The sequence below is a fragment of the Schistocerca americana genome, chromosome 4 (assembly GCF_021461395.2).
Source record: "Schistocerca americana isolate TAMUIC-IGC-003095 chromosome 4, iqSchAmer2.1, whole genome shotgun sequence".
NCBI classification, from domain to species: Eukaryota; Metazoa; Arthropoda; class Insecta; order Orthoptera; family Acrididae; genus Schistocerca; species Schistocerca americana.
In genome coordinates this window covers 751,695,046-751,717,992 of record NC_060122.1, presented here as the reverse complement: position 1 = coordinate 751,717,992, position 22,947 = coordinate 751,695,046, and the positions used below count along the sequence as shown (strand labels likewise).

Here is a 22,947-nt window from a genome sequence, read left to right as displayed (position 1 = left end):
CAAACGTCCTGTATCTTTGACAGAGCATCTGTCACTTGTTTTCCCGTTCTTATACAAGATCTAACAATCATATTCCTCCGGTGTTAGGTAAACTCCATTAATCTTGATAACTGGTCGGGTATGCAACTGATACTCATTAGTGGTTTATAGTGTACACAGAAACTTTCTACCAAACAAATAGTCTGAAATATTTTATTGCCCAACACATAGCTAACATCTCTCGTTCAGTTGTGGTGTGTTACTGTTCACATTTAATCAGAGTTCTAGATGCATTCTCCCCTGGTAAGTCCTTGTCTGTCTTCTCTTGACAGAGTACAATCCCAAATGAGCTCTGGCTAGCGCCTATTGTGACTATGAACTCTGTTTCAAAATATTAATAATTGGTAAACAATGCTGTACGATCGCACTAAAGTCATGAGATGTTCAATTGACTCTTTTATTAGAACATGTTACGTGTTTCGGGATTACACCCATCTTCAGACATCACAAACTTCGACTCCTTCCTATCCAACCAGGCGTTCATCCTTGACAACTCAAAGAAAGTACGACTGTACTCCTGGTTGGTTAGGAAGGAGTAGAAGTTTGTGATGTCTGAAGATGGGTGTAATCCCGAAACGCGTAACATGTTCTAATGAAAGAGTCAATTGAACATCTCATGACTTTAATGCGATGGTCCAACACTGGTTGTGAATTATTAACATAAAAATGATTGCAGGCCTCAGACGGGATTTTATGTCCTGTATATCCGGTATTGTAAGACTGGAGATTTTATATTTCTTTTTTTAATCGTTGAAATGTGTTTTCCTGCTCAGCATTGCAACTGTGAGGTATTTACTTCTTTAACAATTCACATAGTGATTAATCATTTTTGCAGAAGTTAGTGATAAATTCCAGTACTATCCATTAAGCTAAGAAAGCGTTTAATTAGGTGGTAGTCTTCGGTTGAGGGTGTTCGTTACTACTTTTACTGTCTTTGAATCAGGCTTCAATCGTTGCACCATCAATAGATTTATCTACTCCTAATTTCGGATTATGGCGACAAGATCTCAGAACACCTCATCCAACCGGCTGTTGTGTTTTTCAAGACAGGATACAAACACTATTACGTTATCTAAATATATTCGGAGTAGGTATTAAAATTCATGGAGAAGAAATAAAAACTTTGAGGTTCGCTGATGATATTGTAATTCTGTCAGAGACAGCAAAGGACTTGGAAGAGCAGTTGAATGGAATGGACAGTGTCTTGAAAGGAGGATATAAGATGAACATCAACAAAAGCAAAACAAGGATAATGGAATGTAGTCTAATTAAGTCGGGTGATGCTGAGGGAATTAGATTAGGAAATGAGGCACTTAAAGTAGTAAAGGAGTTTTGCTATTTGGGGAGCAAAATAACTGATGATGGTCGAAGTAGAGAGGATATAAAATGTAGGCTGGCAATGGCAAGGAAAGCGTTTCTGAAGAAGAGAAATTTGTTAACATCCAGTATTGATTTAAGTGTCAGGAAGTCATTTCTGAAAGTATTCGTATGGAGTGTAGCCATGTATGGAAGTGAAACATGGACGATAAATAGTTTGGACAAGAAGAGAATAGAAGCTTTCGAAATGTGGTGCTACAGAAGAATGCTGAAGATTAGATGGGTAGATCACATAACTAATGAGGAAGTATTGAATAGGATTGGGGAGAAGAGAAGTTTGTGGCACAACTTGACCAGAAGAAGGGATCGGTTGGTAGGACATGTTCTGAGGCATCAAGGGATCACCAATTTAGTATTGGAGGGCAGCGTGGAGGGTAAAAATCGTAGAGGGAGACCAAGAGATGAATACACTAAGCAGATTCAGAAGGATGTAGGTTGCAGTAGGTACTGGGAGATGAAAAAGCTTGCACAGGATAGAGTAGCATGGAGAGCTGCATCAAACCAGTCTCACGACTGAAGACCACAACAACAACAAATATATAAAAACCCTTTTCTCCTGTAACGCTGTTAATATGCCGTTCAATAGTTTTTGAAACCTTTGGGGGGGGGGGGGGGGCTGTTTTTATTAATCCCATTGACATTCGTTTGTCTTCATCTGAGAGTACCTGATAGTATCGCTTTGCTAAGTCAAGGGTTGAAAAAAACTTTTCTTTGCGTTATCTGTCTAATATTTCTTCCGTTGAGAGAAATATGATTTAATTTCGTGTAATCTGCTACTATTCTCCACTTTTGCTTCCTACTCATCTTAGTTTTTCTTCTGGATTAGCATTTGGAAGAAGTTCCATGCACCATTACTGGGGACTATTATGTCATCTGTTAAGGTTTTATCAATTCCCTTTTGCAACAGTCCCTTTTGTGCTTGCAATATCCTATATGGCCTTCAGTTAACTTCTGGTTGTACTGAGAGCACTTATTAAACAGTTAGAGATGATTACTTTAACTATTGCTTCAGCTGCATGCAAACCTGGCTGCATTATTTGCTTAGAGACGACAGCTTCCGACACTTCCATTACATCTACATTGAACTGCAAAATTCTTTCTTCCCTTCGGCCAATTTTTATGTATTCTTCATTTTCTGTTTTATTTTCTTACCATCTACCTCCGCTCTGACCCCATCAACTGCCAAACTGTTTCATACTGTGTTTAGTTGAGAAAAAAGCGCACGTACCGGTGCTGACGTTGTTCACTCTCTTCTCAAGTCACTTGCAGCCATCGAAAAGGACTCAATCTTGTTAGATCGTCTTTCTGTCTTTCTGCCCTGCATCTTGTCTCTCCTTCTCTTTTTTTTAATTTTTTTTTTTTTTGTGGTCGACTTAGCGGTGATCTGCCATGTAGCACACGATGATATCGAGCCCCATTCGATCTATCATCAGTTTTAGTACAGGTTTTCACTTGTTTTCTGCGATTTTTTTCGCAGAAACTGCAGACACTTCTGAAGTAAAACATTGTGGCTGTGCTCTCTGCTAGATCGGTCTTTCTTTTGTCGTTCTCACCCTAATACGTATCCGCACACTTTTCATTGCGTGATCTACGACAACGTTGTTTTGAATCATAAACTCGCGACCTAAAAGGTCACTTAATGGCAGATCTGCTTCTACCATCAGTAACTGAAACTCATTTACCACATTTAAAATATAACCCACTCGTACTTCCAGGTTTATTTGGCCCTCTGCGTCAGTTATCGTATTGGCTATCCTGCAGATCCTAATACTTTCTCTCGGGTAACACTTAACTGTTTCCCAACAAATATCTTCCTTTATTATACTCACCTGAGTACCAAAAAAATATGTCAAAAATTTCATGGCACTTCCTTCTGCATGTTTACTGATTATTTAGGCATATCCGTTCTCATCTGCACAGTCTACTGTTAATACGATACCTGGTGAGGTGTAATGTGACTGTATCATTACACCTACCTTTAGCTTCCCTGATACTGAGGCGTTTTCTCTTACCACGGCCGATTGGGACACTCTTTGGCATAATGTCCTCGTCGATTGCGTGTAAATCACTTTATTGATTTCGTATTTTCGCAAGGTACAGCATGCCGAGGTAGATTGCACTGCAGGCACCATACCGGCTTCATCACCTTTGCTCTTGAGACGTTTCCCTCATCCAGCAATTCTACACGCGGTTTTTGTTTTGGCGCTGGCCAGAGCGTCCTTATGTAGTTTTCTGTTTGGCAGTTCCCGCTATTTGTCCTCCTTTGCCATAGTAGTAACCTTTTTAGGGTGGTTTTCTTGACTGCTGACAAGTACTTTCACTACACCCCATAGGCATTTCTTTACCGAAAGTTAAGGCACTTTCTTCTGCAGCAGCTAAATCGATGGCTCCAGGGAGCGTTACAGTCTCTCCTCTCGATCTATTTATTATTTCAATTCGGTCATCACACAATCCCTGTATGAAGACTGCTCTATTCAATTTGCCAGGCAGAGCGTTCCTGTCAGAAATATCAGAGATGTCAATGGCTTCACTGAAATGACACTGTAGCATATTTCGACAACCTGGGATCCCCAATGGACTATGGCTTCCGTTGGTTCTTGTCTACCAGTAAACGTTTTACAACCATAAAAGTCAATGGTGCGTCAGCATTCATAATTTTCAACCAGAATAAATCAGACAGTAGGCCGGGAGTCTGACAGGTATCTTGCAAGGAGTTCACTTCTAGCTGAACATATGATTGTAGCCCTAACGAATGTCAGTAATACTGCATGTTGAATAGGCTGTAGCAACTCAAACTCACTGTCAAAATTATTAAGCAATTTGTTTAAGCGATCTTTCTTTCATTCGAAACTCTTGGGCAGCAGTTTAAAAATCTGACAAGGTAACGTACTGCTGGCTTTGTGACGATTGCGATATGCCACCAATACCCTGCCCAGTTGGCATTTTTACTATTTTTTAACGTTTTACTTTATAAGCTAAATCTTTCTCATGCTGTCCCTCAATATCTTGTTCTGTGCTGTGGAACATTACCGCCCTGTTGCCTCTCGCACCGCAGTGCGCCTGCCACGCACTGCCGCGCTGTATGCTTATGCATGGCTGGCTTCCCTTTCAAAGCCGTCAGTAGGGCTGAATGCTCCAGAAATCTCCACATCTACCTATTCAAATAGCCAGAGATTAATTATATCGTCCATACCCTGAAGATTCAAAATGTTCCAAAATTCCTATTTCGACCTCTATATCATCATAAGATTTTGTTTTTATTCTATTTCGTATTTAAGTTTTCATTACTTTTTATTTGGGTAAACATGGGCAGATACATAACTAGATCTCCAAAATAGTTAGTATATTCTCAGGATCATTCTGTGGTTGACGTTATAGTTTTGCACGTATCCGCATTTAAGTGCACCGAACAGTAAAATTTGTAAACCATCACGTGTGAATACATTGCCACTTTCGTCGCACTTACGTTTCCTGAATGTCTTCCGTAGTTTGGCCACAACTCCACAATCACTAACTGGGCAGTCGCATACGCCCCACTTACAGAAGATTGCGTTGCATTCGGCATGTGATACCCTAATTTGCCTGAGGATGGTCCAGGTATCCTTCTTTAAATCTAATCCTGATAGAGCAACTGCTGAGAACGTGGATTATGGAGCCGATGATACTTGCGTAATGAATAAGAGTTCCAAATAAGCATAAGAAGAAAACTGCCGCCTGTTTTTAAGAAATATGTAGCCGTAATGTCCTCTATGAAGTACATAATGTCACTATTCTTTTCTTACTAGTTCATTTCTAAACATTTATATATTTATTGAAAATTTAGACACATTTTAACCTGATATTTTAAGACAAGTCTTACGTATTGCAGTTTTTGTTTTACGTATTTTTATTTCTAATTCTTTTCTGTTTTGTTTTTATCTGCGATATTTGACGAGGAAAAAGTACATTTTTCATAAAATAAATAATTTCAAGGTGAAATACAAATAAAATTTCGATTTGTTAAGAAGAATGCAGAAGTATGATAGAATAGAGTAGAGATATGTTACTGCCATCGCCGACTGTGACTGGCGGTTTCGTCAAGCTGTCGACCGCCAATCACAACAAAACAGTTCATCACAAGCTGCGACATGGTTGCGAACTGACCAGTGGCCAGAATATAATATAAATTTCCTGTACTTCACGTTTATGGTCACTAATTTTTACTCATCAAGTTATCGGTTTCGGTCTGTAATGACCATCTTCATATTCTTGCATCTGTGCGCATTATATATGAAGAGGCATATCTGTTTTATAAAGCAGAAGTCCTAATATACTGGAGCCGTAGTGGCATCGTCAATTGGTGCTGATTTTGTGTTTAACATTTGACAATGCCACTATGGGTCCAGTACATTAGGTCATGTTTTTCTAAGACGGATCTGCCTCTTCATACTTAAAGCAAACAAATGCACGTATCTGAAGGTGGTCATTACAGACCGATACCGGTAGTCTGATGACAAAAAATTTGTGACCTGAAGTAAAGGAAATTTATAATAGTTTATTTATAATTCATAATAGTTTATAGTTAGTAGTAGAGATACGTTATTCCTGATCCTATGCATTAACACTAGGTATTCATCCATGTACAACAGTGGGTGCTTTCTTGGCAATGAGATCCTCGAAATGGTTTCGTCAAGCTGTTGAGCGCCTGCACCTTACACTATATTTACTCTAGTATAGTAGCTCTGAATATTTGACTAATAGGTTCAATTTTTCAGTGCATTTTGGTACGGTATGCATGCTTCGTAATCGTGGGTGCCTTATTTACTGCTACAGCTCATCTTCATCCTCTTCAGTGTCACTGTTGCCGCTGTCACTATGGGTGTCGCTGGTTGCACCCTTTGGAGATTGTTGTTACACTGCATGTAGGCATGTCTGGTATGTCGTTTTCACAAGTGCTCTTCATGCGTTGTTTTGAAGTACTGTCTGTTAATGAATTCAGTTGCGCCCACTGTTCTTGGTCTCTTATTGCTGGGTACGAGGTATGTGAGAAAAGTAATGAGACATATTTTTTATCTAATTTTTATTTTTTTCAAACAACAATATTGTCCATTCGAAGTAATTCTCATTGACAGCTATATACAGGCGGAGCCATTGTTTCCGGTCTTGGCAGAAGCGTAGAAAGGCTTCGGCTACTAGAGCCTTAAAATGTATGGAATATTCTCTTGAATATTGTCCAGAGACATAAAATGACGTTCTTTTAAAACAGTTTTCAATTTCGGGGAAAGAATGAACAGGGATTTTGCGGAACAACAGGAAAGTCTTTTGAGGTCAAAAATTCCGTGATGAAAGCCCCCGTGTGACATGGAGCGTTTTTATGACGCAGCATCCACTAACCTGCAATATCCGGTCTCGCTCGATTCATCCTTTTCATGAGAATACCAGGAACATCTGTGTAAAACACTTGTTTGACAAATTTTTCCTGTAGGGACAATCCCACGAGAGCACGCGTTGGTGTCGTCGGTTTTTGAAGGTGAAGGTGTTCCTGACAGAATAATTTATAAGAGCGAAAAACTTGCGCTCTTGATAAGCAATGTTACCCACAGGCCTGTTTCAACTTTTCAGAGTTCACAATCGTGGATTCGCCAAGTTTCATAGCGCAAGGCTCTGAACTATATTCCACTGTTACATTTTCGCAATACACAACAAAAACACATCTTCACTGATGACGCACTCAGAAACCACATGAAGACTTTACGGAGCTTATACTCGGATTAACCATCTGGAAGGGATGAACACACCGATCTACACAAGTAAAGCAACACGGCGTTGCCAGATCGCTTATAGCTGTGTCAGTCTCTTTACTTTTCTCAGATACTTCCTATACATATATTTCTGTTTCGGGGTATAGTCTAAGTGTAGGGTATGTCTATCGTTTGCGAATTGTCCGCAGAAGAAGAAAGCGTGTTCTGGGGAAACGTCTTCCCCATATAAGCATGTGGATGTCAGTCTCAGACTCAAGCGGTGTAAGTGCGAGTAATAAAATCCGTGTCCAGTTAAGAAATGTGCTATTCCGCGGCTGGGGTTGGTATGCTTCATTCTCACCGCTCGCTTATGTCGGGCAGGAAATCGTACAGTCTATGCCTCATATCACTTACACCCCACTCACCTTGCTATGTATCCAAACGCCAGCTGTTAAGGCAACGTGTCGTCTCTATCGGTACACCAGTTATTGTGCTTACCATATCTAGTCTCCCCATCTTTAACCAGTACCTTGCAGCTCTGTATTTGATCGTGGTATTTCATTCCACAGACAGTACATTCTGTGAGGTGAGCCGAATGTGCCTCATGGCCTCTGCTCTCGTCTTTCTAATACTTCGTTTGGGACCAGTTACAGTTCCTTAGCCACGTGCTGTCTGCGATGCTGAGTACTGATTCGAAGAGCGCACAGTTGTATGTCCGTATAGCTGGAAGAGGAAGTCTGTACTGCTTTGAGTTTCACTTCACCAGTTTAATCAGTATTTTTTCTGCTTTGTATGTTTTTGGCGCTTAACGTGTGGCTGTAAATTCAATTTCTCACCTGTGTGTACCCCAAGATAGCGTATTACATACGCTGATTGAAGACTTGAAGAAGATAGATACGAACAGCTGAAATTTTATTTAATAATTTTGGTTATCTACCAGTTACGGTGTCAACGACGAGATGACTTAATTAGTTTCGTGCATAGCGACCTCGAAACTGGTAGCTAAATAAGATTATTATATATTAGGTTGGTGCATGTTCCTAACGTTTTGGTTTTGCACGTTGGTATTCCAGTTGTTATGTGTTTATTTATCGATTGATCTTTTTTAATTGTAATTCACTGTTGCTGTTTGAGCTTATATTTTGTAATTTTGTTGTTTGGAGATAGTGGGTGGAACTGGGGACGTAGAAAAAGTGTGCAAAGTGGTGAAGTCGGAACGCTTCCGATATATCCTTTTCTTTGAGTTCAACACAGGAGTAACAGCAGGCGCATATCAACTGATCTTGCGCCCTCAGATTCTTACCTTTTCCGCTCTCTATCGAACAACCTTTGAGGGTCTTCCTTTCCGAATGAAAAAGGGCTCCGAGCATTACTCGACAAATTCTTTGCTTCAAAACCATGCAATTTGTACATTTGGGAATCAAAAATTTACCTCAGCGTTAGCAGACTTTTGTACATAGTGAAGGAAATGCACAGGCTAAATCACTCAAAACTTGCACCGCAAATATTGCAGAAATGGAAAGTCCTATTCATGGGTGGTTTTCCCAGCACCGATTGGTAGTCAGCGACTCTTATATTTAGCTGATCAACAGATTGTAATAATGCACTGAAAGTGCAAACATACCCTGTTTTGATTGAAACAATGCTTATTGATATTAATAGAGCAATATTAGTGTAAATTATAATGACAGTGGTGTTTGTTGCAGGATTCTAGTGAGAGTCGATTATGAGATATCGTACTTCGCAAAGTTTCCACACCGACACTTGTTTGTGCCTTTCAACGTGCTTAGTTGTTAGTTACGACGTTGTTATGTTTGCTTACAATGGTCTTGTGTGTTCCTTGAGTACACTGCGACTTGCTAGTCAATTTGTGTGTGGCAGTCCAAGCAGTAGGTACTGAATGGACGATGAGATTTATCAATGCGGAAACAACCGACATGATAATGGTGTATGGAAGTGTAGGAAGAACGCAGTTAGTTCTTGCACGGTGTCTGTGGCAATATATCCCAATAGACGTCATCCATCTCGAAAGTTATTTATCATTGCTAAAATTCATGGTGAAACCTTCAGCTGTCTTTTATTTTGAACATTTCGCTACTACTTTCGGTAAATGACCATTATGATACTTAGCTGGCATACACGGCTGGAATGGTATACCGTAATCTGAAGAAAAGTAATTTGCTATCTAAGCCCACACCAGTACGTAAAAAATATCTCACAATAATAACTGTGTTCGAAAATTTTTGCCAAGAAGCAAGTCCACTTCGACAGATAAGTACGATAATTGTCATTGACCGAAACTGGTAGCGAATTGAGCAAAATAAATGACGGTTGAATGTTTCACCATGAATTTTAATAATTATTTGGCGACTGGAGATCTCTCCCTGCAAACATACGTAAATTATTTATCAATCTCTTCAACCAGTTACATGACTGTTATACTGCAACACATAGACAACGTAACACAAGGAAATAAACGGAGACAAAAGAGGGAGGAGATTAATGTTCTTGCTGTTATTGTTGCACTTAGATCCCGCACAATCGCACGTGAATGTGGCGTCATTTGTCACGCAAGTGTCCTATCGTTGTCCATCGTCATAAGTTCAATCCCTATCACATCTCTCTCCATCAAGACCTGCATGGAAACGATTATAAGACTCGTGCTACCTTCTGCACAGGATACTCCAGATGGATCACTTACCTTGTTTAGTGAAGAAGCCATACCAATCATGGACAGCTAAACCTCTGAGACATGCACTATTCGTTTGTTGAAAATCCCCAGTTGCCTCATCAGCTGGAACGTCAGCGTCCATGGAGTGTAAGCTAGGGTTGTTGTTAAAACGGCAATATATCTTTAAGATTATGGCGAAACCGAGAGCAGATATTTTTATTTCATAATATATTTTTCCGGTAAATAACAGAAGTTCTTTTGAAACTGTAGTAGAATATAATTTTACATTCACTGCGTGAAGGAGTCTCAGTACTTTTGGAGCTTCCATCAGGTCCAGTCGTTGTCTAGACGTGTGAAGCAAGCATATGTGGCGGAAAAGAAGAAGTCCTATTGCACTGGAAGCGGGGGGGGGGGGGGGGGGAGGTCTTTGTGAATGGAGTATCAAGATATCCAATGTTCCCGATGGGAAGAAATGGCGCACCAATTGTGTCCATAAACAGTTTTAACGCAACTAGTGTGCTATTTATTCGCATCGGCATTTTTCAAAATATGTTGCTGAATATTGTGAGAAAAAATATAAATGACAAGCTAGGTCTTTATGGTGGATGGAGACGTATGAGGGTAAACTTGGAAATTTCTGGTAAGGTCTTATGGGACCAAACTGCTCATGTCATCTGACTTAAGTTACCCTAAGCACAACACACACACCGACGTCCGAGGGAGGACTCGAACCTCTCACTTGGGGAGCAGTACGGACCGTGACAATGCGCCCTAGACCGCTCGGCTACTCCACGCGGTGTGAGAAGAAATGCTGATACAACCGACGCTCAGCGCTACCGAGAGAAACTGCAACGTTCAGGTTCACCATAGAACTGCGTACAACTGCTAGATCACTGGCGTTGGAGGAAAAAAGAAAGAAAAGACCTCTTATGGGACGAAATCGAACCACGGACCCATCGGATACCTTTTATTGTCCGGCTTACATGCAATTACCATTGTTAGCAAAGTGGTTACCGCCAAGCGTGAACGCGCTACGTTTTCCTTTCAGTTCTTACTACAAGGGGGATAGGCAGGCTGCGAGCTTGTTGATGTACAGAATCTCTAATAAAAAATCAGTACTTAAATATTCACCTCTAAACCAGCAGTATACCCAATGTGGAGGCGATATCTTTATATGCAAGTATTCTGATAACTTTTCCATACACATATCTATACGCCGATACATTTCTTCGAATAATCGACAGACGAAATGATGAATCTTCAAATATCGATGTATCGGATTCCCGATATTTAGTGTAAACGTGTGGTGTGGGATAGTGAACCATCAGCTTCATAGCCCCTTTTTCACAGACGCGACACTGAACGGGCTCAAGTATCGCAGAATCCTAACAGGCTATCTTCCACACATGTTGGAAGACATTTTGATTCCAGACTGGAATTATAATAACGCACGTAGAGGAAATCTGTCGCCTTCAGTTGTGGTCGTGGTGCCCTGTACGGAGAACATACAGAAATGGAACTTCCGGCAGTTACACAGTGAACACAGACGTGTACACGGATGCCAATTGCCCTTCGCTCCAACGGACCATTGGCGCGTAGATCTCGATGTTCCGGAATATTTTGAACAGACCTTGGAGAGATATATATTTGAAATTTGTTGCAGCTGAAAACACTGAGAAGCACGACGTGGATACAGTAGCAGGTGAATTATGGGAATACAGAATTAAGTTGTTGTTGTTGTTGTTTTTGGGGAAGGAGACCAGACAGCGAGGTCATCGGTCTCATCGGATTAGGGAAGGAAGTCGGCCGTGCCCTTTCAGAGGAACCATCCCGGCATTTGCCTGGAGTGATTTAGGGAAATCACGGAAAACCTAAATCAGGATGGCAGGACGCGGGATTGAACCGTCGTCCTCCCGAATGCGAGTCCAGTGTCACAGAATTAAGATTTGGATTACCCTGAGTATTGCCAAGTGCTATGGGGAGTAGATTGGTCAGCGACGCAGTGGAAAGGCTTTGCACATTATGACATAAAGATTAAAATTCAGAGGACATCGTACCATCCTGAAACCAATGGATCACTTAAAAGGAGTCACAGAACCCTTAAAGAAACATTGACACGTTACATATGTCATACACAAGCGGATTACGATACTTAGATTTCATATGCTGTATGTGTATACAATACAATTCCTCACATTTCGACAGGGTATACCCCACGTGATTTATTCTTTGCGAGAGCGTGCGTTGTTACCGGTATTTTTCAAAAAGATCTTGCAGAAGTCTTAAGCGATTACGATGACTGTGTTACAGAATCAAAACAACGAAAGGAATGCCAACAACAGAGCGCCAGAGAACATAATCTCTAGATATAAAACCCAATGCCCCGGTTGACTGATTCAGTCACTCTGACACATCATCGAGCAGCCCAAACCACTAAGGATGGAAAATTGAAACTTATAGAGGGCACAGTTTAAGAATAGATTTTTCGAAGAACTACCAAGTTTTTTTTTTAAAGCTACATCTACGAAAACTGGTATTTGCCTTCTTAGATACAAATAAAAAAATACATGTTTAACTGTTTGTGGAAATTCAACTCCCAATTAGGTGAAATAGGGGAAGAAACGTTATAAGAAATATTTCATTGTGAAATCATTTTTAAAGCAAAATCCTCAAAATTTTAATTTTATTTCTTGTTGAGAAATAAAAAAAACCTTTATTTGTTTTTGGAAACATCAACCCTCATGGGGACGAAGTAGCGGACTAAAGCTTTTATGGAGATATTTCATTATGCAAACCTTTTTGAAGCCAAGTCTGTGAAAATTTGTATTTCACTGTTATTGGAAATTCAGCCCTTTAGGGGGCAAATACACTCCTGGAAATGGAAAAAAGAACACATTGACACCGGTGTGTCAGACCCACCATACTTGCTCCGGACACTGCGAGAGGGCTGTACAAGCAATGATCACATGCACGGCACAGCGGACACACCAGGAACCGCGGTGTTGGCCGTCGAATGGCGCTAGCTGCGCAGCATTTGTGCACCGCCTCCGTCAGTGTCAGCCAGTTTGCCGTGGCATACGGAGCTCCATCGCAGTCTTTAACACTGGTAGCATGCCGCGACAGCGTGGACGTGAACCGTATGTGCAGTTGACGGACTTTGAGCGAGGGCGTATAGTGGGCATGCGGGAGGCCGGGTGGACGTACCGCCGAATTGGTCAACACGTGGGGCGTGAGGTCTTCACAGTACATCGATGTTGTCGCCAGTGGTCGGCGGAAGGTGCACGTGCCCGTCGACCTGGGACCGGACCGCAGCGACGCACGGATGCACGCCAAGACCGTAGGATCCTACGCAGTGCCGTAGGGGACCGCACCGCCACTTCCCAGCAAATTAGGGACACTGTTGCTCCTGGGGTATCGGCGAGGACCATTCGCAACCGTCTCCATGAAGCTGGGCTACGGTCCCGCACACCGTTAGGCCGTCTTCCGCTCACGCCCCAACATCGTGCAGCCCGCCTCCAGTGGTGTCGCGACAGGCGTGAATGGAGGGACGAATGGAGACGTGTCGTCTTCAGCGATGAGAGTCGCTTCTGCCTTGGTGCCAATGATGGTCGTATGCGTGTTTGGCGCCGTGCAGGTGAGCGCCACAATCAGGACTGCATACGACCGAGGCACACAGGGCCAACACCCGGCATCATGGTGTGGGGAGCGATCTCCTACACTGGCCGTACACCACTGGTGATCGTCGAGGGGACACTGAATAGTGCACGGTACATCCAAACCGTCATCGAACCCGTCGTTCTACCATTCCTAGACCGGCAAGGGAACTTGCTGTTCCAACAGGACAATGCACGTCCGCATGTATCCCGTGCCACCCAACGTGCTCTAGAAGGTGTAAGTCAACTACCCTGGCCAGCAAGATCTCCGGATCTGTCCCCCATTGAGCATGTTTGGGACTGGATGAAGCGTCGTCTCACGCGGTCTGCACGTCCAGCACGAACGCTGGTCCAACTGAGGCGCCAGGTGGAAATGGCATGGCAAGCCGTTCCACAGGACTACATCCAGCATCTCTACGATCGTATCCATGGGAGAATAGCAGCCTGCATTGCTGCGAAAGGTGGATATACACTGTACTAGTGCCGACAATGTGCATGCTCTGTTGCCTGTGTCTATGTGCCTGTGGTTCTGTCAGTGTGATCATGTGATGTATCTGACCCCAGGAATGTGTCAATAAAGTTTCCCCTTCCTGGGACGATGAATTCACGGTGTTCTTACTTCTATTTCCAGGAGTGTACTTGGTAAAATATTATATGATAATATTTCACTGTGAAGACATTTTTGAAGCTAAATGTATGACAATTTGTATCTCGTTTCACCGGTCGAAATGAAAAAAAAAAAATGGTCTTTCACTGTCCCTGTACGAAGAACATAGAGGTAACGATCTCTTCTTACCTGTTCATTGGCGGACATGCAGTAAGTGAGGAATGAGAGGGCAGTACTCACCGATGACGGTGAGGTTGACGCGCGTGTTGCGCGTCTGCGCGATGCGGAAGTCGACGCGGCAGCGGTAGGTGGCCTGGTCTCGCGGCAGCGTCTGGTCCAGCGCCAGCGCCGCCGTCTGCCCGGAGCGAACAAAGTAGGCGCGCCGGCCTAGCTCCCGCTCGTCCGACCACAGCTCCGCCTGCGAGAAGTCTCGCTCCCGGGCGTCCACGCTGCCGGCAAGAGAAAGCCAGGCGAGGCCCCTTAGCACACACACTGGGCTTCGCCACTTTGCGTGAGGTCAAATGGTTCAAATGGCTCTGAGCACTATGGGACTTAACTGCTGTGGTCATCAGTCCCCAAGAACTTAGAACTACTTAGACCTAACTAACCTAAGGACATCACACACATCAATGCCCGAGGCAGGATTCGGACCTGCGACCGTAGCGGTCACGTAGTTCCAGACCGTTGCGCCTAGAACCGCTCGGCCACTTCGGCCGGCTGCGTGAAGTCACTACGCACAGACTACCCCTCGTTGTATCGGTACTAGCCAGCAGGATTACAGGACAAGACCAATTCGTTCAGTTTCAGTTACCGAAATAATAATCACCCATTTATACAATGTACGCTTTCACGGCCGGTGTTGTCTTCAGTTGAAACTTCCTGGCTGACAATCCGTGGTCGAAGTATAAAATTTGATCGAGCCTTCCATCAAAGAAGAAAAGAAGCCAGAAGTCAAGACCAACAACGATCACCTACTCGAAAAGTTTACCTACCGTTCATTAATAAAGTCACGGGCCGCATCGGGAAAGTTCTCGCCAAGTATGGGATCGAAACAATCTTCTACATCTACATCCATACTTTGCAAGCCACCTGACGGTGTGTGGCGGAGGGTGCCTTGAGTACCTCTATCGGTTCTCCCTTCTATTCCAGTCTCGTATTGTTCGTGGAAAGAAGGATTGTCGGTATGCCTCTGTGTGGGCTCTAATCTCTTTGATTTTATCCACATGGTCCCTTTGCGAGATATACGTAGGAGGGAGCAATATACTGCTTGACTCCTCGGTGAAGGTATGTTCTCGAAACTTCAACAAAATCCCGGAACGAGCTACTGAGCGTCTCTCCTGCAGTCTTTCACTAGAGTTTATCTATCATCTCCGTAACGCTTTCGCGATTACTAAATGATCGTGTAACGAAGCGCGCTGCTCTCCGTTGGATCTTCTCTATCTCTTCTATGAACCCCATCTGGCACGGATCCCACACTGCTGAGCAGTATTCAAGCAGTGGGCGAACAAGCGTACTGTAACCTACTTCCTTTGTTTTCAGATTGCATTTCCTTAGGATTCTTCCAATGAATCTCAGTCTGGCATCCGCTTTACTGACGATCAACGTTATATGATCATTCCATTTTAAATAGCGCGATCTGGGTTTCACACGATCGTCTTTTTCGAAACCCATGCTGATTCGTACAGAGTAGATTTCTGGTCCCCAGGAAAGTCATTATACTCGAACATAATACGTCTTCCAAAATTCTACAACTGATAGACGTTGGAGATATAGGTCTATAGTTCTGCACATCTGTTTGACGTCCCTTCTTGAAAACGGGAATGACCTGTGCCCTTTTCCAATCCTTAGGAACGCTACGCTGTTCTAGAGACCTACGGTACGCCGTTGCAAGAAGGAGGGCAAGTTCCTTCACGTACTCTGTGTAAAATCGAAGTGGTATCTCATTAGGTCCAGCGGCCTCTTCTCTTTTGAGCGATTCAGACGCACCAAGAAGATTAAGGAATATTTAAGAACTGCAAAAGTCTCCCGACACCCCCTAGCAACACCTGGAGTATACAAAATTCCATGCAGCTGTGGACAAGTACATAATGAAAAAACGAAAAGAAGAAAAGAAGTGTAAACACCCGCTTAGCCGAACATAAAAGATACTGTCGCTTAGGACACATAGAAAAGTCGGCCGTAGCTGAGCATGTTTTTTGCGATGGGAACCACGAAATTTAATTTAATGAGACAAGCGTTCTAGTATGAACTTCCTATTATCATGCGCGCATATGTAGAGAAGCAATAGAGATTCACAAACATCATTACAATTTTAATAGAAAAGAGGAAATTTTAAAGTTAGACAAAATATGGATGTCGACGTTGCTCCAACAGAAGGACAATCGATTACTGTTAAGCGAGAGTGATGACGCCTTCCAAAACTAGGCATACCGTCGGCATCACGTGAAGAGTGGTGGCGCCTTCTATGCGCTCTATAAATGCGAGAGCACCTGGAGCCTCAGTGGCAGTAGCCGGACGACCTCAGAAGATGAAACTTCCTGGCAGATTAAAACTGTGTGCCCAACCGAGACTCGAACTCGGGACCTTTGCCTTTCGCGGGCAAGCGCTCTACCATCTTTTTTTTTTTTTTTTTTTTTTTTTTTTTTTTTTTTTTTTTTTTTTTTTTTTTTTTTTTTTACTAATGAACCGCTGCAGGAGCAGGACGACGGGTAGGGCAGGGGTCGACACCCGAAGCCTGGCCATCCCGCCGCCACGCCCAAGCAACGTGTTCGAGTTCGAGGATCGAAGGATCAGGAAGAGGATGGAGTGGGTTTGTCGATGTTGTTCTTCTTATTTATTTATTTAATTTTTATAACATTTTTTTGTGTATTATAGATTTATTTTTGTTTCATTACAAAGAAAGATCCTACAACTGCCGTAGCCGAGCGTCCGAGTCGTCTTCTCGTCTGTTGGGAGGGGTTCCCCCCTATTCCGTCCGTAGAGGATCAATATGCTCCAGGATTCTTCTTCATTTTCAGCGTCTCATACCCGGAACGCCCCAGTGAGCAGGAGGATCCACAAATAATGAACCTAAATAATTTGCGAAACGAGTTCTGTACTTCGGGTGGCGGCTGAAAGCTGCATGTGTCGTCATCAATAGGGACCAAAAGTCGAGTGTGCCTTTGGGAGCATCGCAAAATATGTAGTAAACGGCCATGCCTTTTAGCCAGTTAACGGCGTTCGTTCTGGTTGATGGAAAGTATACGACGTCGGGGCGCAATACGTCATCAGGGGAGATAGACTCCGGCAATCGCCGCAAGAGTAATGCCAGCATGCGCTGCGTCAGTAGCCAGCACTCGCTGGTCGCGGCACACGTCAGACGGTGTGCATCCGAGTCAGCGACTGAGCATGTCGGACACAAGGGGTCGTCCGTCAGATGTATGGAATGTAACCTCTGACGAGTAGCGAACTTCCCATTCACAACTACGTACCACAATGAACGCACCGTCGTAGGTAGAAAAGGCGTGTGTACCGCTCGCCACACCGTGTTCCAGGCAACTTCAGGGTGTCTGTGGGTGACCGTATTTACAGGTTGCCGCTGCTGATAGAGGCGATAATAGTCTTTTGTGCTGGGCTTCCGTGTCGTCGGAAGTTCTGAACGTAAGTAGCTGAAGTCAACAAAGAAGTCTCTGATGTGGGTGAGTGCCGGTGAAATGTGTCCTACAGAAACCGGGGGATGCAGAGAGTGTGGTGCCACTTCCGCTATCAGGGTGCCCGTCAGAGTGGCGTGGGCAGAGGTCCACGTGCGACGCATAGTGTTGAGATAAAGCGATCGCGCACGGTTATATACGTGAATTAAACCGATACCGCCCGCCCGCTGCGGCAGTGTCAGGGTGGCGTATCGGACTTTAAAAACCAGACCGGTGCTTACGAAATGTCCATACGCTGCTTGAAATCTGTCGGCCATCGTAGCTGTCAAGGGAAGGATATGCGCAAAATAGTTCAGTTTTGAGACAAGATAGGTGTTGACATAACGTGTTCTGAGGAGCATATCCAAGCGACGCAGTTTGTTGTCCTGCAGCAGAGCACGTGTCTGGTGTAGGAGCCGGCGGTACGTAGCCGCCGCCGTGCGGCGGACATTGCTATAGAATTGCACTCCTAAACACTTGAGTACGGGCACCTTGTCAAAGGGCACCGCCGTTGTGTGGGAAATCCCCCCTCCGACATCCATGTATTTTGTCTTCTTCACGTTGATGACGCTCCCAGCGACCGCCCCGTACTGGCGTAACCACTGTAGCGCCATATGCATTTCATCCTCTGATCTGGCCAGGAACACCACGTCATCGGCGAATGCACCACAACAAAAGGTCACGTCCCGCAAGGAGATACCAGTTAATCGCTGCCGGAGACCATGTAAAGCTGGTTCAAGTGCTGCAGCAAATAATATGCCCGACAGGGGGCACCCTTGTCGCACTGACCGTCCAACAACAATGTGACCAGACTGATAACCGTTGACCATCATGCGGGAGCGCGCTCCGTGGACCAGTCGAAGGACCACCTGTGCAGACTCCGGAGAGAGGCCCATGCGATGCAAAACTGCGCGTAAGAAGCCGTGATCGACGCGGTCGAATGCGTGGTCAAAATCTACGGCGACAAGGGCGCCTCGTATTTTGCAGGCCGCCGTCAAAGCAATTACGTCGCGGTATGCTCCTAACGCCGTATGAATGTTGCTGACACCACCTAAACATGTCTGATCGGTGTGGATGGCTTTCCCGATAGCGGTGTGGAGACGCGCGCGGAGGATACGGGCGAAGATCTTGTAGTCGTTGTTGAGGAGTGTGAGTGGGCGAAAATCCTGCCACCTACAACCACCATTCGGTTTCGGAACTGGAATCAAGATGCCTTCTGTGAATTCTGTGGGGACAGTGAAATCAGGGCGGATCAGGTCTTGAAACATTTGGAGCCACTTGTCACCCATAAGGTGGTAAAAAGTGTGGTAGAATTCCAGGGGTAAACCGTCCGGTCCAGGCGACTTGTTCGGTGCTCCACGTGCCAAGGCCGATGTCAGCTCGTCGGGTGTAATGGGCAACAGCAGACTATCATCGGGTGCCACGTCCCGAGGGGCGGGAAAATCGTGCAACAGCCCGTCATAATCACGTACATTTCGCGGATCTTCCATGTACAAGGTCCCATAGTGTCTGGCGAACGTGTGCGCGATGTCCGCTTGTGCCACTGCGCGCCCGCCGTCCTCCGTGTTTACCGCCGTAATGAGCTGACGTTTGCGGTGGCGCCTCTCGCGCACAATGTGATACACTGACGCTGTTTCGTTGGGGATACAGTCTTGCACTCGCGCACGGATACGGACACCGTCTAGCTGCTCTGTCCTGATGCGAAGTAGACGAGCTTTGATGCGTTGTACGGACATCTGACGTTCGGGAGACGGCGGTTGCGTCGCCAGCTCACGTAACACTGTATAGTAAAATTCCGATGTTGCCCTTTGCCAGTTCGATCTGTCACGCCCGTAGGCCATCAAGGTCTTTCGGAGGGCAGGTTTGACACATCCTAGCCACCACAGCAACGTGGAAGCATACATAGGCAGGCGCCTGATACATCGACGCCACGTGTCAGTGACTGCTCGCCGACACGCTTCCTCGCGAAGGAGGGAGACGTTCAGCGTCCACGGGCCCCTGCTGCGTCTTGTGAGTTGTCGGGGCAAGGTGACAGTGCAGATGTACGCGAGATGGTCCGTGAAGGCCGTCGGCCAGAGTTCTGCATCACGGGTTGCTGTGCGGAGGGCACGCGAGACGTATATCCGGTCCAGACGACTGGCAGAATGGCTGGTAAAGTGCGTATATCCACTCTGGGTCCCATGATGCAAGAGCCATGTGTCGTGGAGCGCGAGGTCACGTATCAATGCTTGTAGAGCGGGGCATGGGACGTAATGCGGTATCTGGTCCTCGGGCCGCAGAACACTGTTAAAACCGCCGCCCACTATGTAATGGTCCATATTTCCTTGCAAAAGTGGGGCCAACTCCTCCGAATAGAAGACATGCCTGTCACCACGGTGCGAATTACCGGAGGGAGCGTAGACGTTAATGAGGCGCACTGCGCCAAGTGTGAGTGCGATGCCTCGCCCGTTCGGCAAGTACGTCGCGTCCGTCGCGTCTATGCCATCTCGGAGAAGGATGGCCGTTCCTCCTGCGCCATCACCTACGGGTAGGCTGTACGTGGTGTAGCCATATAGGTCTAAACACAGCTCGGGACGGACCTCCTGGAGAAGGGCAATGTCCAAGTCTGCCGCTCTGATCATGTCGTGTAACATGCGGGTCTTGACAGTGGAGTGGACACCATTTACGTTGACTGTTCCCACACGGTATGACTGAGACATATCAAGTGGCGGAGGCAGTGTGCCGGTGCAATCCCACAGTGATTTCACACACAACACACCACACAGCCATCCACCTGCATGCTGTGCATTACTGAGTCCCTGACTGGCAGAGCCCTCCGGGCTCATTGTCAGCCATGGGCTCTGGTGGAGATATCGATGTTTGCTGTCCATCATCTGCCTCCATATCGTCTGCCCAATCACCAAGAGACGATTGTGATGTCATTGGAGGCTGGACGCTTTCACAGGAGCCCACATTTTGGGAGTCGACGCAGTGCGCCTCGTTTTCTGAGCCACCAGATTTGTCTTCAGGCACCTTCTGGTGAATGATGCCACTGGAGTCCGTTGCAATTGTGGGCGAGTCAACGAAGTCGATGTCTTCCGCCGGCTTCACATTCCTGTCCTGTTCGTCAGCGGACAATCGCCTCTTCTTGTGTCGCTTGGGTGATTTTTGCTTTCGGGTCCGAGATTCGACATCCACTGGAGGGCGGGGCTCGACACAGTCTCGGTCGCTAGGAACCCCTGTGTCTGATCCCGACAGTGACGGTGGCTGGGTGCCCACGACGCTGCGGTGGGCAGAGGCTGTAGGAACCTCTGCACCGTTGGGCTGCAGCGTCGTCGACGGCGCTGACTCTCCAACGGAGCTGGCAGCGGCTTGAGGAGGTAGCAGGTTTTGATCATCCATCACATCATGTCGTGCCGCCTCCAGATATGTTAGCGGGAGAGAGGTCATAGTGGATCGTTGGGGAAGTTCATTGCGGGGCACCTGAACGAGGCGGCGCTGCAGACACTCAGTTCTAACATGGCCCTCCTGGCCGCAGCCCGAGCAGGTCCTCGGTTGTCCATCATATATAACAATTGCGCGGCAGCCACCAACGAAAACATACGATGGAACGTGCTTCTTAAGTTCTATGCGCACTTGTCGTACCCCGTTAAGGACAGGGTACGTTTCGAATGTGTTCCATTTCTCCTCTGTGTGGCTCAGAACTGTGCCGTATGGCCGCAGCGCATCAACGACTAGGTTGGCAGGGACTTCGAACGGTAGTTCAAAGATGCGCACGGTACGCACCCCCAGACCAGCATGGTCAACTCCTACCACGCTCACGTTACCGTCTGCGTGACAGAAGCGAAAGCCGTTTGCAGATCGTTGGAGTAATCTGTCGCAGGCCGCTTCGTCAATCAGTTTGAGGTACACTGTGCTGGTTACAATAGACAGATGAATTCCTATCAGTTCTTGTGGTTCGATGTGCATGATGTCTCGTAGAAACCGTTCAATTTCATGGGCCTTCGGTCTCGTGTACGATGCGTTGAACGTTAGTTTGATTGTAGCTTTTCGATATGAGAACGCCATGTCGGGTCGGTACAGGTACTATACGGCAAGACAACGACGCGACCGCGTGCTAGCGGGTAAACAACAACACCTGCGGAGCACTGCCCGGCGCGCCGAGCCCGTCCGCACGGTAACACGGCTGAAAGCCGACTGTCCATCTGAGCTACCGAAGCACGACTCACGCCCGGTGCTCACAGCTTTACTTCTGCCAGTCTCTCGTCTCCTACCTTCCAAACTGTGAGCACCGGGCGTGAGTCGTGCTTCGGTAGCTCAGATGGTAGAGCGCTTGCCCGCGAAAGGCAAAGGTCCCGAGTTCGAGTCTCGGTCGGGCACACAGTTTTAATCTGCCAGGAAGTTTCATATCAGCGCACACTCCGCTGCAGAGTGAAAATCTCATTCTGGAAACATCCCCCAGGCTGTGGCTAAGCCATGTCTCAGCAGTATCCTTTCTTTCATGAGTGCTAGTTCTGCAAGGTTCGCAGGAGAGCTTCTGTAAAGTTTGGAAGGTAGGAGACGAGATACTGGCAGAAGTACAGCTGTGAGGACCGGGCGTGAGTCGTGCTTTGGTAGCTCAGATGGTAGAGCGCTTGCCCGCGAAAGGCAAAGGTCCCGAGTTCGACTCTCGGTTCGGCGCACAGTTTTAATCTGCCAGGAAGTTTCATATCAGCGCACACTCCGCTGCAGAGTGAAAAACTCATTCTGACCTCAGAAGATGTCTCCCGCGGATGTAGACGAAATGTTAGGTGGAAATTTTATACAGCGAACACGGCCTCTCAGCCCCGATGTTTCAACTGAAGATTCACGCTTTTACTTTTATCATAAGCAGCGTAAGAAAAGATAAAAGTTTGCAGTCACAGATTTACCTTATCTCAAACGAGCAAACTACGAAGCACGTTGAGAAAGTATGGTTTGTACTGGGTAACAGTTGTTGAACTGTATGAAATAGAATCGTCATAACTTCTGAACGGTTTGCATTAGGACGTTCAAACTGTACTTCTGGCCGCGGGGCATTATGAGAAGACGTGGCGCACTTGGGGGACTGAGTATCCGCATTTCGCTATCGAGAAGTCTCTTCGCCCTCAACGAGTGACTGTGGCGTGTGAAGTGTCCAGTGACGGAATAATCTTTGCGAAATTCCTTGATGGCACATTGACTACCGAATGGAACGTGGAGATTTTGGAATATG

At 45.7% G+C, this 22,947-nt stretch overlaps 1 protein-coding gene across 1 annotated transcript in view; it reads right to left on the bottom strand.

The window, feature by feature from the left end:
- Positions 1–22,947, bottom strand: part of LOC124613777 (nephrin-like) — a 1,004,503-nt gene that overhangs the window by 593,478 nt on the left and 388,078 nt on the right. The window contains exon 3 of the mRNA XM_047142494.1: positions 14,308–14,516. Within this exon, the coding sequence (XP_046998450.1) occupies positions 14,308–14,516 (209 nt within the window). The remainder of the gene's footprint in view (positions 1–14,307; positions 14,517–22,947) is intronic.